General features: G+C 43.1%; 1 protein-coding gene and 1 long non-coding RNA gene across 4 annotated transcripts in view; both read left to right on the top strand.

Annotated features, from left to right (window-relative positions):
* Positions 1-5011: 5011 nt before the first annotated feature.
* On the top strand, positions 5012-7462 carry LOC147465182 (pentatricopeptide repeat-containing protein At1g11290, chloroplastic-like). Its single transcript, XM_086518723.1, has one exon. The coding sequence runs from the start codon at positions 5211-5213 to the stop codon at positions 7239-7241; it is 2031 nt and encodes a 676-aa protein (XP_086374849.1). The 5' UTR covers positions 5012-5210; the 3' UTR covers positions 7242-7462.
* A 155-nt stretch (positions 7463-7617) lies between these two features.
* The window catches only part of LOC147465181 (uncharacterized), a 48577-nt gene continuing 38000 nt past the window's right edge, over positions 7618-18194 (top strand). For all 3 annotated transcript variants that reach the window (XR_015188969.1, XR_015188974.1, XR_015188975.1), the window contains exons 1-2: positions 7618-7948; positions 8082-8176. This is a non-coding gene — a long non-coding RNA (uncharacterized LOC147465181). The remainder of the gene's footprint in view (positions 7949-8081; positions 8177-18194) is intronic.

Raw genomic sequence — 18194 nt, 5'->3', positions numbered from 1 at the left:
GTTCCAAAGTATATGTATACAAAAGGGCACATACTTACAATAGTTATTCTGCCCAAGTACTAAGTAGGCTTTGTTACTTACTGCAAAAAATATATGCTAACTACGATGGTGGTTTTAAACCATGTCTGATGGCAACAAGGTGAAGAATCACGGTGGCCTGTTAAGGAAACGTAATGCAAAAGTAGATGAGGGTTGTGTTTGTAGAATTTATTTTTGCACAACAAATATTTTGAAAGATTCTAGAGAGGATATATTATAAAGGGAGTAATAGATATGTGACAAAAGGTGAGTAATAGAATAAGTTATTTCAATGGTAAACTTGGAGAAGTTACTCGTTGACCAAAGTTGGCCAAAATTGAAAGTTTAGTTTGTTGCTTTTTTGAGATAAATGTTGTAGTGAACTACATAAAGAAACCAATGTCACTATTTCAATATGGGTTGGGATTTTAGAGTTAATATCGACATTTAAATGACATTGAAGTATGATCAAATGACATAGATCATTGAATTATAGAAATATCTCTAATAAATAATGGGTTTAAGTAATTTTGTGTGAAAATTTAAATTATTATTAATAATATTTCATGAAAATGACACGAATTAGAAGTGTTAATTGTGACATGTATATATGAATTTTTAATCCTTAATAATAATACTTATTACACTAAAGTAACAAAGTGACGTTTGAATATTAAAACCAAAAGTTAAAAAAATCTTAAATTTTTTCGTTCAAAGACAACTTATAAATTTTTAGTTATAAATTATTTGAAAATGAAAAAAAAAATTACAACCAAAAAAGTATCTTCTAAATCAAAAGACTGAAAAGAAAGTAGTTAGATTCTCTAAATGAAGGACTCATCTATTCTATACTTTTTATAATGCAGCTTAAAATTTTGAAGGAAGGAGAGAGCCTCCACCTTAAAATTTTGAAGGAAGGAGAGAGCCGTCACACTCTCTGGTTCATTTCAAAGAAAATCTTTGCAAAACATTTCATTTGAAATGCAAAAGTGAAGAGTTAAGTACTTAGATGATAAAAAATGAAAAGACTTTCCGATTGATTGACAATGTAAAGTCAAAAGATTAGAACTTAGTCTTGGTAATTCAAACTCAAAAAAGTAGTACTCTATTTACAGTTCTTAGGAAGGCCATGGAATTTCACTTCTGTCCTCAAATGTCAAGGGCGACCACTAACTACTTCTTTTCTGAAAGCCATTTGAAGAGTAGCTCTACTTTGCATTTTGAAGGCCATAACGAACTCCCCTCTACGTGTCGCCCAATTAACCTCTCTCAACACGCTTGCACAATGAACCTCTCTCAACACGCTTTCACAATGAACCTTCCATGCGGTAAATGATCTTCGATCTTGGCACATCCGTGTTTGTGTGTGTGTGTGTGTGTGTGTGTGTGTGTGTGTGAGAGAGAGAGAGAGAGAGAGAGAGAGAGAGAGAGAGAGACCCGTTTTAGGTGTGTATGAGAGATAGAGTTGGCGTGCCATTTGTTGTGGTATTGGAGCATTGCGGAGGTCTTCCACATTTGCATTGCATTAATGAAGTGCAATGAGCTCGACAATTCATCCATGGGAGTCTAATAATTTGTTGTGGATGTCTTAGACACATTGTGTGTGTACATGTACATGTGCGTGTGCGTGCGTGCGTGTGTGTGAGTGCGTGTGTGTGTGTGTGAGTGTGTGTGTGTGTGTGTGTGTGTGTGTGTGTGTGTGTGAGAGAGAGAGAGAGAGAGAGAGAGAGAGAGAGAGAGAACCATTCTATACTTTTATGTGTGGATGAGTGTGCTGAAAAATAGAGAATGGTCCATGCGAATCATTCTGTGTGTGTGTGTGTGTGTGTGTGTGTGTGAGAGAGAGAGAGAGAGAGAGAGAGAGAGAGAGAGAGAGAGAGAGAGAGAGAGAGAGGGCTCTCACACCAGAACTAGAGTCAAAGGGAAGGGAGAATAAACATTGGTCTTACATCAACAATCGATGAAATTTGCAATCGAGAATCGAAAATTGACAATTGACATCTACAGAATCGAGAATTGACGTAATAAAAAGTTTGATCCAATGAATCCAAGGCAAAAAGCGTGCATACCCAAGGCAGGAGCGGACCTCAACAAATGGCAAAGGCGGACAATGGGAGGCAACTCCAACAACTCTTCGATATTTTTGAAGGTTTTTACGCTACATTTTTGTAAGCTTTGTGGGTTTCCTTCTGGTTGACTTAGAATTTAAAAGTTAATCTCAAAATTTGTAGGTGGGATTACACATAGCCTATATTTTTTCAACCGCTTAAAGGCAAATTAGAATTTTTGAGGCAAATCATAAAAATTTGTAAGAGGGGTTATACTAAATCGAGTTGAAGCGCAATGTTTTTTCCCAAAAACATAATTTTCTAAATCTGTAGGTGAGATTACATTAGATCTAGGTTTTTTCGAGCATTTGTCTATACTATGATTTTTCCCAAAAAAATTAGAGACAAACTTACTATAAAATTTGAAGGTTTTTGCACTAAACTTCTTTGCACTTTGTAGATTCTCTAAACTTTGATTTAGGTTTTCTTAACTTTGTAGTTTCTTTGAACTTTGGAGGTGGTATTTCAATTTAAAAGTTAAGGTTGTGATGCTAAGTGTCATTCTTTTTGCATCCATGGTTCAGTTAGAGCATGGCGATGTTGTATTTTTTATGTTTCTAATTCAGTATCATTGAGTGAGTGCTGTTGAAAACAAAAAATTTAAAAAATTAGAGATAAATCTTGAAATTTGTAGGTGGAATTACACTAAACCTATGTTTTTTTTGCAATGTTGTGGGTGTCCTAACCTTCAAATTACATATTACAAGTGTGTGGCCCGTGAGAGAGAGAGAGAGAGAGAGAGAGAGAGAGAGATGCCCCTTTCCTTGGCACCAAATCCATTCTCTCTCTTTCTTTGCCTTGGCTTCCACACCCCCCCCCCAAAGCCCTTTCCTTATGTCACATGGCAAGGGCCTCCAAGGTGCATAAGATATAGTTGAGAAATTTGTAGGTGGGATTGCACTAAACCTAGGTTTTTCTAGAGCACTTTGGTACATAATAGTTTTCTACTATTACTCAATAGTCCATTATCTATACTCTTTATAATGGACCTCAAAAATTTAGAGGAAGGAGACGGCCTCCACATGTCTCATTTTTGGTTGATTTGCATGGCCCGTTGGATCAATATCGATATTAAGATGTTGAGTCCCAGCTTTAAAAAATTGCATAAAGAAGTTCAAATTGCAACTCCATCCTTTCCCAACGACTTGCAATAGTCAAATTTGTGAGTCTGACAAGTTGTTGTCAATCTGTGTGTGTGTGTGTGTGTGTGAGAGAGAGAGAGAGAGAGAGAGAGAGAGAGAGAGAGAGAGAGAGAGAATGTAGAATATGCAGATCCAACATTTTTCAACAACATACAGATTGTAGTAACCAAAATTGTGCACCTGATAGTTTGTATGTGTGTGTACACGCTCTGTGTGTGCGTGGGCGTGTCAATGTTACAATGTGTGTGTGTGTGTGTGTGTGTGTGTGTGAGAGAGAGAGAGAGAGAGAGAGAGAGAGAGTCTTTCCTTGGCAACTTGGTAGCCCACCAAAATGACTATGAAGCATCAAAATCTGTCTACCTCCAACCAAGTGAGAGTCATGAGAAGCCCGTATATTGGCAAGCCATGGTTTTGATAGCATGGTGCAATAGTAGCAAGTTGGTAGAAATGTGGTACATTGTCATTGATTGATGAGTGGGGAGATATGAACAACTCAAATTTGTTAGAAGTCGTGTGAAGGATGAGTTGATGGCAACCAATCGGCCTTAAGCACTCCATGGAGAGAGAGAGAGAGATTGATTGATTGATTGATTGATTTATCGTCCACGTAGGTCATATATGACCCATGGGACCGTCACAAAAGACATTACATCGACTCATTGCTTCTAAGTGAAGCCATCGGATACATATCAGTTAAGGACTGAGGGTCCAATCATCGGGGTAAAAGAAAAAAGAGGGATAAAAGGAAACAAGATCTAGGGGGGGTTGGATAGAGCTTTTTTAGGGGTTCGAAATTCCTGAATGATGGCTTTACCACCTCGATAGACTGCCCATTTATCTTACTTGCGAGCTTCGTGCATCTTCTTGAGAGAGAGAGAGAGAGAGAGAGAGAGAGAGAGAGAGTGCTATTGAACAAGTCTTCAACTTAAAAGAATTGAGAAATGGAGGAAATAAGTTGATAAAAGAGATATCAAAGACCTACTTGTGATTCCTAGGACTACTATTCCATTGTGTGTGTGTATATGAGTGAGAGAGAGAGAGAGAGAGAGAGAGAGAGAGAGAGAGATCCAATTGCCATGCTTTTTTAGAGAGATATAAAGATAGAAAGAAGACGTACATACGCATTGTTATCTTTCTATAGTGATTCCAAAGATTACGTTTCCATTGTGTGTACGTGTATGTATGAAAGAGAAAGAGAGAGAGAGAGAGAGAGATCCAATTACCATGCTTTTCTTGACCGCAACAACACACGGATCACATACTAGTTTACAAATTAAACAAAGACCAAATAAAAAAAATCAAGTGAACATTATGAAAATATCCATTTATATTATAAAATAAAAATATAATCTTTGTAATTAAAAAAAAAAAAACAAAAAAATCAAGTGAGCTTTAAAAAAAGAAACCAAATGACAATGATGAAAAGGTCCATTTACATTATTAAAAAAAGATATAATTTTGTCAAAACCTTACTTTTTAAAGAAAGAGGGCACATGTCCACCATCGACAACTTTACATCGACAACTCAAAAGTTACACCATTTTCCCACCACAATCCACAAGCAGACAAAAAGGTGCAACCTTTAGAAGTGCCAAAGGAAATGCTACTGGTATCGATTTTTGTCCGCCAAAGACGGCCAGATCCCGAATGTGGCCATACTCTCTCCCTCAAGACTCTCCTCTCCCCCCTCTCTCTCTCTCTCTCTCACACACACACACACACACACACACACACGGTGTCGATTTTTGTCCGCCAAAGAGGGCCGGATCCCGAATGCGGCTCATACTCTCTCCTCTCCCCCCTCTCTCTCTCTCACTCACACACACACACACACACACACTCTCTCTCTCTCTCTCTCTCTCTCTCTCTCTCTCTCTCTCTGCAGTCTAGCGCTTCAGTTGACAAATAATATTTGCCTGTCAATCATTGACTGAGATCATAGATGGTTGCTTTGCAGGAGCCAAATATATCAGGTGTACAGTCATGTCCTCACAGCACAGCACCCTCGAAGTCATCCCCCTCCAATAGCTCGTCTGCTTTTGCAGAGGTTGCGATGGAGATGAATACTTACCCACACTTTGCGCAGGAGCTCCAGGTAAAACAACGGAAATTTCAAGCAGAACGCTCGTTGGTTAGCGACAAGAACGTCATTGCCTCCCTCTTGCAAGATAACATCTCTCTCACAGAGGGCGAGCTTCTTCATGGTCACATTGTCGAAAATGGGCTTGATGAGGACATATTCTTGGCTAATTTGCTTGTTAGCATGTACGGAAGATTTGGGCTTGTCGAGGAAGCTGGCTGGGTGTTTGAAGCTATACCATGCCGCTCCATTGTGTCATGGAGTGCTATCATTTCTGCTTACACAGAACATGGCCATTTCCAGAAAGCCATAGCTCTCTTCCATGAAATGCATCAGGCAGGTTTGAAACCCAACAATATCACCTTTGTCAGAATCCTGACAGCTTGTGCAAACCAATGCGTGTTAGAAGATGGAAGATTTACTCATGCTCTACTCATAGAGCATGGTACTAACATAGACACTGTATTGGGGACAGCTCTTCTCACGATGTATGGTAAGTGTTGGGAACTTGAGGCTGCAAGACAGGTGTTTAACAGCATGCCTGAACATGATATAATCTCTTGGAATGCTATGATAGCTGCGTCTAAGCACAACGAAGATAACCTCAGTGCTGGATTTTTGTTTGAGCTTATGCAAGAGAGAGAAGTACAGCCAAACAGAAGCACCATCCTTAGTACACTAGCTGCCTATGCCAGCACAGGGGCAATCAATAAAGGCAGACTCATTCACGATGACACTTTGAAGGGCGGATTGGATTCTGACACTGAGGTGGCTAATGCTCTTATCCACATGTATGGCATGTGTAATGCTTTAGAGGAGGCAGATTGTGTATTTCGACACATACAGCACCTGGATGTGGTTTCGTGGAACTCTATGATTGCTGCTTGCGCCCCAGAGGGCTTTTTCAGAGAAGCATATGGTCTCTTTCAGCAAATGCAAAATGAACATGTCCAACCAACTCGAGCCACCTACCTAAACATGTTGAGTACATGCACTGCTCCGGAAGCTTTATCAGTAGGAAAGAGCATCCATGCCCATATCTCACAAGCCAAATTTGATTCAGATATGTTGGTTGCAACGGCACTTGTGGAAATGTATGGAAAGTGTGGAGGTGTGGAAGATGCACGCAATGTTTTCGACAACATCGACGGGGCCGACGTGATCTGTTGGAATGCCATCATTGCTTCCTATGCACAGCAAGGGCAAAGCATGCAGGCAGTAAAGCTGTTTCAAAAGATGCTGCAAATTGGCTTGCATCCTGATAAGATGACCCTCAGTAGCATTCTAAGTGCGTGCACAGACTTAGAATATTTGTCAAGAGGCAAGGTGATTCATGCTTACATTGTGGAGAATAGGTTCGATTCAGATATTGTTATTGTACATGCTCTCATTCATATGTATGGCAAGTGTGGAAATCTGAGTGAGTCGAGAGTGCTGTTTGACAAGCTCAACCCAAAGGAGCTGACATCCTGGAATGCCATGATCACTGCTTATTCACAACAGGGGCATGGAATTCAGGCTATTGAACTGTATGAGGAAATGCTGTGCAAAAATGTGAGACCGGATGAAGTGACTTTTGTTAGCCTTCTCTCTGCTTGCAGCCATGCAGGACTTGTCGATCTAGGCTATGGCTATTTCACTTCAATGGGTGACATGCACGACCTCACACCATTACTAGGGCATTATATTTGTCTTATAGATCTTTTTGGGAGGGCAGGTTGGCTAGATGTGGCAGAGGATCTTGTACAAGTAATGCCTTATAAGGCCACAAGCTCGGTATGGTCTACATTACTCAGTGGATGCAGACTGCATAAGGATCTTGAGCGGGCGAAGCGTGTGGCAGAGAAGTTGTCTGAAGTTGAACAAATGGCAGAGGCTTGGGTGCTACTCTAGTTTGTTCATGATTCTAGTGAAGGTGTGGTAGGGAAGAACGAAGGATTTTTTGCAGTAGCTGAATCTTGAGTTCATACATTTGATCATTCTAATTTTCTCATGAGTTCATGTGGAAGCAGGCAATGCTTAAATAGTTCCATGCAAAAGAGCAGCTTTCAAAAGGTTCAATCGGATTTAAAATATGAGCAGGTAAGATGAGGGTGACACAGGAAAGCTTTGTGGGTAAACTCCCATTTTGAAACTTGCTCATGAACTTCAAAGAATTTGACAACTTGAGCACTGCCTAACTCATAGAGTCCCATCAATTCCGGTGTCAAATGCTTCTTGGCCGCAAATAACACATAAATTCACCATGCTCCAAAAATGTCACAAAGGTTTTCCACAGTAGGATTCAAAGAGACATGATGAACCACTTCTCTTTGAATCCTACTTTGGGTGCAATCTCTATGAATCATGAACATGAGTATGCTGGACTTTGGTCGCAATAAGGCATAAATTCACGATGCTCCAAAAATGTCACAAAGGTTTTCCAAAGTAGGATTCAAAGAGAAATGATGAACCACTTCTCTTTGAATCCTACTTTGGGTGCAATCCCTACGAACCATGAACATGAGTATGCTGGACTTTTTCTGCAAGGTGCTGTTTGAGGCTATCGCGCTAGAGATGTCGGCTTGTTGCCAAATTGGGCGTCGTCAACACAACTTATGGTATGTCTCTTGGTCATCTTAATAATTGACTCTTCTTACGATTCTTATTTCTTTTAAGGTAGTTTGTCTTGTTTCTCTGTTTACACATATATTTTTGTAATAAAGTGTAACATAGTTACTTTATTGCTTTTAGGAAGGAGCAAGCTTTCCCTCTTTTGAATTTGAGGGCAAAGGGTGGAAACTCAAAAGAGCTTTTTGGGAAGATTTCTTGACTTGATTGTTCTCCAGGTAGTCACTCACATTGGTTGATGTTTGTTTTTAGTTCAAGTAATACCCAAGACTTAGAGCTCTTATTCAGGTGTTCTATGTTTGTGCTAAGTTCTATGAGCCTAGTTTTCACTTGGTAATACTGGTCGTGCTTGAGTTTGCTATGAAACTCAACAACTTACAAGGCTGATTCTCTATGGACATGTGTCTGTATCATCATGCAAAACCTGATGAAACTCGAGGGGTTGATGCTACAACAAATTTTACTTGTTCCAAATGGTTATGTCTAGGATTTTTGCCTCTAAAAATGGGCGTATTAGCGCTTGGTTTTGTGCTTTGCTTGTGTGTTTTGTGGGTGTAAACCAAGGGGAACAAGGGTAGACGGCCAATAGATCTCTTGTGGAAGGGAAGTTGAGTTGCAAGACATACTTTGCTCGTCACTTTATGAGAAAATTCTTGGAAACATTGGCACATCGAAACGGGAAACGGTGGTGTTGAATTTGTGTGAACCTTCCTTAGGGCTGCCTTACGCCACCTATTCCTAGGATTGTGATGGTCTCTCCCTTGGCAGAGAGTGCTACATGGTTCTTTTTTAGACATCAGATGAGGCTAGCCTAGAATTGGCACAAAATCCCCTTCGCTTTAGTAGAGCTTACTGTTACTTGTATAGGTGGAGGTAGGGATGGATCTAGCTAGCCTCGGCCAGGGTCTTGCAGTTACAATTAGATTTCTAGGCCTATTGTTAGAATTTCATCTGTGTATCATAGAGATTGGTAGTAGCCTTGGTGTTGTGTTGGGTGAGCGTGGTGCACCGCCCGATGGTGTATACACTCCCACTTCATATTGATTCTTCACCCCTCTTGTGAAGAATCCTCCTCTCTCCTTAGCATCCATGGAGGTGATATACAACATAGTATTTCGATTGGGTTACCAGTTGAGTAGGACATATGGCAGTTGGATGCACTAGGAGGATAGAGCATCCAAAGCACACAAAACAGATAGTGTTGAGGCACATGGCAGGCATTTTCTAGCATCTCTAGGGATTTTTGTATCCAGTAATATAGAAATGACACATGAGAGAGAAATGAAAATGAAATGTTATATTAACGTCTTCAAGAGGCCAAAGTGATCTATGAGACCACAAAGTTACAATGTGGTGGATTGATACAAAGTCAGAGTAGAAAAGTAACAAAAATGACAAAATAAAAATACTATGCTATGGAATCCTAAATTGCTAGGTGTGAACTATGCAGCTAGCTGGGATAGCTAAAATCTAAATCACAAGAGATCCAGCATTGGTCGTTGGCGGATCTCATCAATCTCCTCCATGGTCAGTAGTCTGACCAGGTGTTGTGCATGTTAGGCCAAAGTGATCCGGATCCTCTTATGCAGCCTCCGCCGATGCTGTGTAGTCCTCCGTAGTCGTGGGCGTCTGGATCTCCCCATCTCCGTCGCTCGATCGATTAGTGTGCCTGTGGTGTAAGGCGACGAGCTCTGTTGTGTTGGTAGCTCCTCCGGGTGTCCAATGTCTGCTCTGAGGAAGTCTGTGATCTGCCTCTGAGACTGCCTAGCCTGTCCTCTCGTCAGGCTCTCGCTGTGTCTGCACACCTCGAGCAAAAACAAACCCAGGCATCTCTGATCCTCGTACCGCATGACTCTGGAGAGTGGTTCAAATCCCTCTCTGAACAAGCAGTGGAAGCGGCCTCGTATCTCGTAGTAGACGGGACAGTGGCATGTGTAGTGCAACTTTGTCTCAGGCTCCATGTCACACAGGGGGCATGTCCTGGCCTTGGGTGGTACTCCGTTGTATCTCCCAGTCTCGATTCGCAGCTGGTGTGAAGATGTGTGTATTTGGCCAATAGCACATCGTATCCCATGAGACAAGTGGGTGTCCATGTATCTAGGCCTCGTCACAAAACCGTCCTTCGTAAGCTGGAGAAGATGCTCTCTGTAGGAAGCCATCTTCGTGCCCAGCTCCTGTACTGGTTGTATCCATGTCCTCCTGGTGTCTAGCTGAGTCAAGTCCTGGCGGATGAGCGTGGTGATCTCGGACTGTGTAAGAGTCAGAGAGGGTGCATCCAGTGAGTACTGGAAGGGGGGCAGAGTGTAACAGACTTGGACACTCCAAGTCGAGAATCTACCGCGACAGCACAAATAACCACTTCAAAACAGTTCACAGTTCACAATTGATTCAACATTGGCCTGGCGGAGTTCTGTGCCTAGAGTTATTGGCCCCAAAGACTGGCGCCCCTTTCGGTATTTCTTTTTGTATTAATCTGAGTTCGAAGTACAAGAGTGCGGGCAGGCGCTCACACTCAGACTCTGCGTCCGGATGCTCTGAGTTGTGAGAGCCCTGCTCGCATATTTAAAGAGTACAAGGGGTGCTAAAAGGAGAGCCCCAAAAGCTTCAAAAGCTGAAAATTTAAAAGCTTTGAAAATAAAGCCAAAAGGTTCTTTCTCTCTCTCTCTCTCTCTCTCTCTCTCTCTCTCTCTCTCTCTCTTTATGCTTTTATGAAAATAAAGCAAGAGAGCTCTTTCTCACTCTCCAATTGCGTAGATAAAAGCAAAGCCATGCAAAAAGAAATACCGAAAGGGGCGCCAGTCTTTGGGGCCAATAACTCTAGGCACGGAACCCCGCCGGGCCAGTGTCGAATCAATTGTGAACTGTGAATTGTTTTGAAGTGGTTATTTGTGCTGTTGCGGTAGATTCTTGACTTGGAGTGTCCAAGTCTGTTACACACACACACACACACACACACACACACACACACACACACAGAGAGAGAGAGAGAGAGAGAGAGAGAGAGAGAGAGAGAGAGAGAGAGAGAGAGAGAGAGAGAGAGAGATTTTATTAACATCACATGGTGGCCGAAACTGAGCTATGGGATAAGTTTGGTTCATTTGTGGTTACATTCCACTCTGGATATCAAAAAAAAGAAAAACTATTGGAGCTTACCTTTTGTGTTGATATTAATGGCTTCAAGAGGCCAATATGAAATAGAACAATGTAGATGTGTGCGCTCTAGGAACCTAGAAAAAAGGACAAATGCGGTTGAAAATAAATCTGATACAAAATCAAATAGAGTAACTTGTGGGTGTGTAAATATGTGTGGGATGGAGCTCTAAAGGGTGTGGGAGCTATATGCGGAGGGGTAACAACCATTTTATGCAAAAGACTAGCTACTTCATCCCTTACCAAACCGGGGTTGTAGTATGGCATGCATAAGTGGGTAGAGAGTGAAAAGTCTAGCAGTAGGGTATGAGAAGCCCGCTCTATTTCCCTCTGGACTGTTCATGTCGTAGTCAAATCTCTCGGATGGTCTTGTTTTACTTAAATGACATGGTATTGGGTTGGAAAATCCTGAGGGGGTAAACTTAAGGTCCCAAGGTAGTATAAAGGTAGACCTACTCTCATTGTATAATCATCTACTTTGTGGTGGGTAACTTAAGGTCCCCAAGGTAGTATAAAGGTAGCACCTACTCTCATTGTATAATCATCTACTTTGTGGTGGGTAACTTAAGGTCCCCAAGGTAGTATAATGGTAGCACCTACTCTCATTGTATAATCATCTACTTTGTGGTGGGTTGGTTCGAGCAATCTCTCTTTCTCTTGTGCATTCTCTCTCTATGCTTCTGCATCGACTTTGACGTGGTATCAAAGCCCTTGGCTCTTTGATCGTGGGAGAGTAGTGGCATGGCAAGGAAAGGAGGCTTGAGCTTAGCAACGTGAGGAGGTGCAATGTGCGTTTCGAAACGTTGTGGAAAATTGGTTGCATTTCCTGCCCAAAAGAGCTGCATTTTGAAACGCAATGCAAAGAGGACTCCTGGTGACAACGTTTTTCTACTACGTTTTGAGAAGCTACTCAAAAAGGTGTAGTTATAGTAGCGTTTTGAGACACTCAATGAAGAAGGTGCTCCTTTGGAAGCTGTTTCGCAGTGTGTGTTGAGAGAACGGGGATCCTTCTGCAACAGTTTTCTAGAGCGTTTTGAGGCGGAGGGAAAAACAGGGCTCCTTCGCCAACAATTTTTTAGAGCGTTTTAATTTTTAAAACGCAATGGTTGAGTTGTCAAAGTTGACGATACGGAAGTGTAGAGACCAAGGAGAGAGAGAGAGAGAGAGAGAGAGAGAGAGAGAGAGAGAGAGAGAGAGAGAGAGAGAGACGAACGAGGAGATAGGATCTCCCGACCACACGGACCGCCTACAGACATGCGTCGGACGAACCACCCAACCATAGCCACCATCCGGCTGCTCCCCCGTGCTGGGGCCAGCGTCCGAGGACGTAGGTGTGCACCTGTAAGATCGAGCGTCCCATACCACCCGGCCTCACCTCCTCGAGGTGACCTCGCGCACTCCTAGCCTCGCGGGCTAACCACTGGCACTCTGCCAGTGGGGGTTGATGACTGCAAATGAGGCCTTGGCCTCCCTTTTATAATAATGGCCGGCCACACTGGCCGTGTTCACACTACGTCCGCCCGGACACTGGACGCCCATCTCGACGGCATCTCTGCTAGATCCCCTCTCCTGTGAGCGGGACATAAAATACTTCCCCCCTTAAGAACCATTGATGTTCTCATCAATGAAGTGGGGATACTGAGCCTTTAAAGCTCTAACAGGTTCCCAAGTAGCAAACCTTTCAGATTGACCCTTCCATTTAATTAAATACTCGTCATAAGCCTTTTGGCGCGAATGACGGGTACAATGATCCAAAACTGCTTCTGGTTCTCGAGGAATATACTCAGTTTGCATATCTTCCCAGACATTTTCCTCGATAGGCACCACAACGTCGGCTTCGCCCAATTTTGCTTTAAGGCGGCTGACATGAAACACTGGATGTACACTAACATCCGAAGGAAGAGCCAGTTTGTAGGCAACTTGGCCAATTTTCTTTGTGATCAAGAATGGACCACAATATCTAGCTGAAAGCTTATAAGGCTTTCCTGTTCGCATAGTCTTGGAATCCTTGGGTATCTTCAGATAGACCCATTGTCCCACATCTAGAGTCCTTGGAGATCTCTTTTGATTAGCATAAGTAGTGACTCGATCACGAGCCGTTCTTATACTATCCTTAGCCAATTCGAGCATCTCCTGCATGTCATACAGGAAATCACGAGCTTGGCGTTCCTTGACTTTCTCTAAGCCAATAGCAATTGGGGATTTAGGCTCGAATCCATACATCAGCATGAATGGGCTAAATCCAGTAGCAGAATGCTTGCTACTATTATAGGCAAACTCTAACGGTGGAAGATACCTTTCCCAGTCAGATTGCCTGTGAGAGACATAGGCTCTCAACATGTCTTCTAACGTCTGATTCATCCTCTCAGTTTGTCCGTCGGACTCGGGATGGTCAGAAGACGACATACTCAACTTCGTCTGAAGATGAGCAAAGACATCTCGCCAAAATCGGCCAGTGAACTTAGTATCTCGATCACTGACGATATCTTCTGGGAGACCATACAACTTATAAAGCTGATCGACAAATAAAACCGCCAACTCATGGCTTTTTACTGTCGACTTCGTTGGTATAAACTTCGCCATTTTTGTGAGTCTGTCGACCACAACCCAAATAGCGTCATTGCCCCGACTAGTATTTGGCAAACCAACGATGAAATCCATGGAAATACTCTGCCACTTGGCATCTGGGATTTCCAATGGGTGTAGCAGGCCAGCTTTCCTAAGGCGCTCTGCCTTATTGACTTGACACTGAGCGCATCTCTTCACATAGCTCTTTATGTAAGAGCGCATTCTTGGCCAATAGAAATATCGCTGGACCAAAGCCAAAGTTCTTTGGATGCCTGGGTGCCCAACGCTAGGAACATCGTGGCATTCGCACAAAATCCTTTGTCGAATCTCATCGATTTCCGGCACATAGACTTTACCATTTCTGAACAATAGTCCACCTCTAATGGAATATTGTCGCTGTCTCGTCTCTCCAGCACGACTCACTTGGGTCTCCGGACCACCCAAGCCTGTATGCTAGTCATGCCCTGCTTCGACCTCGTTCCATATCTTGCCAAAATGGCCATCAGAACGACATAGCCCTCGGAGAGAGATAGAAATCCGTCGAGATTTCAGCCATAGACAAGGCATTGACCTCGGGAATCCTGCTGAGCGCATCGGCAACTCGATTGCTGGATCCTTTTCTATAACGGATCTCAAAGTCAAAACTCTTGCATAAGCTCAACCCATCTAGCCTTCCGGCCTCTGAGATCACCCTGATCACAGATATAGCGCAAGGAATGATGATCTGTCCATGCAACAAACGTAGAGTCATACAAGTAGTGCCGCCATTTCCTTAGGGCGTGGACTACGGCGTAAAGCTCCTTCTCGTGCGTTGGATAACGCATCTCAGCGTCAGAAAGCTTCTTACTTTCAAACGCAACAGGACGTCCATCCTGGTATAACGCCGCACCAATAGCATAATCACTAGCATCCGTTTCAACCACAAACGGTTTGCTAGGATCCGCAATGTGTAATATTGGCGTAGTAGTCACCAAGTGCTTTAATGTCCGAAAGCTCTCGTCGAGACGCTCATTCTAGACAACAGGGGGATTACCTTTACGATGAGGACCCGAAGTCTTCGGCCCTTTCACCCCTCCTTTTAAAAGTTGCGTAAGCGGAGCAGCAACTTTAGAGTAATCCTTGATAAACTTGCGAAAGAATCCAGTAAAGACTAAAAAGGACTTTACTTGGCGTACATTCTTCAGAATGGGCCAATTTTGCACATAATCCAATTTTTCAGGGTCAACGCGAATTCCATCGCTAGTAATGATGTGACCCAAGTACAGAAGCTCTTTTTTAAAGAACTCACATTTCGAAGCCTTAGCGTAAAGCTTCTCAGTTCTCAGTACTTCGAGAACAGTGCGTATATGCACTAGGTGCTCAGACAAACTTCGGCTGTAGATCAAGATATCATCGAGAAATAGAACAACGAAGTTGCCTAAAAATGGTCTCAGCAGATCATTCATCATCTGCTGGAACGTAGCTGGAGCATTGGTCAAACCAAAAGGCAAGACCAAAAACTCATAGTGACCATAACGCGTATGGAAGCCTGTCTTAGGAATATCTTCCAGTTTGATCCGTATCTGATGATAGCCTGATCGCAGGTCTATCTTCGTAAAATACAACACTCCATGGAGCCGATCTATCAGATCGTCCATGCGCGGGAGCGGATACTTGTTCTTGACAGTGAGCTTATTCAACCCCTTGTAATCCACGCAGAAGCGCATAGTGTTATCCTTCTTTCGAGAAAGTAACACTGGCGCTCCCCACGGAGATTTGCTAGGCCGAACAAAACCCCTGTCGAGATAATCCTTCAGCTGTCGCTGAATCTCGTCCTCCTCCTCGGTTTTACTAAACCGATAGGGTTGTTTTGAGAAGGGCTGACTACCGGCCACCAACTCAATGCCATGATCTACTCCTCTCGAAGGCGGCAAGCCAAGAGGTAGATCATCAGGAAAAACATCCTTGAAATCAGTCATGATTTCTCGGATAAGGTTGGATTCGTCGGAATCCCCAAGTTCAACAGAAGAACATGAAACATTTTTACGAAATTCAGTGACAGAAGTACCAAGCACTAATGAATCAAACCAGGCAGATGGTACACATTGATAAAAGTCAACATCAAAAGACTTTATTTCTTTATACATTTCCAAAGCAGTAACAACTGGTATTGCAAAACCATTATTTACAGACTTCTGATTACAAAGCGACATAGATACATGAGGCATGTTCTGCTTGACAAAAACAAGAGAGTGATGTACATAGTCTATATACAATGAGTCTCGTTTATCATAAAACCATGGAATTCCTAAAATAACATCTGCTCTGTCCAGGCGCATGATGTGGAAATCCAGGTTCTCTTTGTAATCAGCCAGCTCGAGTGACAAGTCTGGAACCATCCGATTCCATACATCCGTATCCACGCCACGAGTCATCTTTACGCGATACTCATGGTCACTGTCCCGCGGCCGCAGGCTTAGTTTCTGCACCAATTTTGCATCCACAAAATTGTGTGAGCTTCCATTATCAAGGAGTACGGTCACGTCGTGACCATTGATCTTCCCTGGGAAACGGAGAAGATCGTGCTTATCAAACACTTTGGTGCTAAAAGTACAATTAGTGCATGAACTGTGCGCTAAATGATGGATTTCAACTTGAACAACATCAGAGTTACTTGAGATCTCGTGGATTTGAACCGGACGGCCTTGCGGTTTCCGCGTCTTCTTCTTCTTGGGGCAATGCGTGATTTGGTGACCCGTCTGGCCACATCTGAAGCAAGCCCCTTTCTTCACTGCATCAGCAACTGAAGCATTTCTGGCTTTCTTCTTCTCCTGAGAAGATCTCGGCGGTGATTTGGACTTATGCTGGAATCGGGGTCGCTTCCTCGAAGCACCCTCACCGGATTGATGGTCTACAATTCTTTTCTTCTCATAATGCGCTCCATTTATCAAATGGAACGTCCTGGCCTTTGCCACTACATCCTCGACATCAGTCGGGGCTTTATCCTTAATTAAGGCCCAACGGTAATCTACATGTAAGCCCAGCAAGTACATGTGCACGGCGTGCGTAGAATCCACCTTACAGAAGGTGAGCGCCTCTTTGAAAGCTGTCGTATATTTATCAAAAGACAGAGTTTTCATCGAAAGACTCTGCAGTTTGGCATACGCTTTCAAAGGGTCCATTTTGGCGAAATCCCTCTTGAATTTCACACAAAAATCAGCCCATGTCGTAGGCTTCTCTGTCATGTCACGCCACCAGGTAAGCGCCTTACTGCGCAGATAGAGAGGAATTGTCTGAATCCTCCGATCATCATGCTCCCCATGGAGATCAAAGTATGTGGTCCACTGGTGTAGCCAGTTATTTATGGCTAGTTCTGTACACTCTTTCGCTTTGTACGGAATTGTGGCAGTCGGACCACCTTGCGAACGCCCAAAAGCAGTAATCTGCATCCGTAATTGCTGGAGATGGGTTTCTACCTCGGAAATACGCGCAGTCGTCGCTGAGCCATATTTTCGAGAGTAGAAAGTCGGGAACTGAGTCCCTATACGACCCCTTCGAGAGAGGCCAAGCGAAGATTCGTCTGAACATTCGCGTTTTCCAAAGCGGTGACACGCCGGTCGAAACTTTGCAAAGTACTTGTAATCCATGTATAAAGAGCATGCGTGAATGGAATTTGGATATTACCTGGTGCATCGTCACGCTGCACATCTGAGCTGGAGACATCCATGGCGAAGTGTGAAAAACTGGAATTTTCATGCAAAACCGGACCTTTTTTGCACTTCTGTTAACTTCAAAAAGGGCTTTCACCCATTATTAGTCGTCTATTCTACTTGTGCTATAATGACACAAGAGAGGGGAATGGGATACAGATGCTAGAATGCATCTGTATGCGAGTCAGACACTAGATTGGCCCCTAAATAGGCGGCCCTTTCGGTATTTCTTTATTCTTTTACAGTTAAGAGGAAGTACAAAGAGTGCTTATAGCACTAAACCTGTATCCCGCAGTTCTTAACCTGTATCCCGCAGTTTCTATCCTGTTTGGAGGAATTTGGGCAGCATAACTGTGCAGAACCCTGCCCAAAACAGTCTGCAAGTAGGGAATCCACCTTTAATTGACCAAAACAGAGCATAACGAGCCTCTGTAATTTCTGGTTATTGACTGGTTTTTCTCTGTTTTTAGCTCCCTGTAGCCCCTGCACTGTTCCATGCACCTTGGACTAGTTGCCCCTTGAATCTGGAAGGATTTAGGGCATCGAAACAGCCCCAAACCTGCAAAAATCAGAGTTCCGGGAATCCTAATCTATATCAAGCAATACAACACCTGTTTTGGCTAAATTTTGGCAGCACAACGGCTCCAAAATTGACCCCAAACAATTCCCAACACTGGAACTTGATTCAACTGACAAAAACCCTCTGATTCCAACTCAAAAAGAGCAATTTCAGCTCGCTGGAATTTCTGGTTTTTCACTTGTTTTGAGCCCCAACACTTCCCAGAAGTGTTCTGTGACAATTGGGCACTGTTCCCAATGCATCTGGCTG

This window comes from Adiantum capillus-veneris, chromosome 1, assembly GCF_014529385.1.
Source record: "Adiantum capillus-veneris isolate H3 chromosome 1, ASM1452938v2, whole genome shotgun sequence".
In the NCBI taxonomy this organism is placed as follows: Eukaryota; Viridiplantae; Streptophyta; class Polypodiopsida; order Polypodiales; family Pteridaceae; genus Adiantum; species Adiantum capillus-veneris.
The sequence above is the reverse complement of the archived record's forward strand: the minus strand, read 5'-3'. Positions and strand labels throughout refer to the sequence as shown.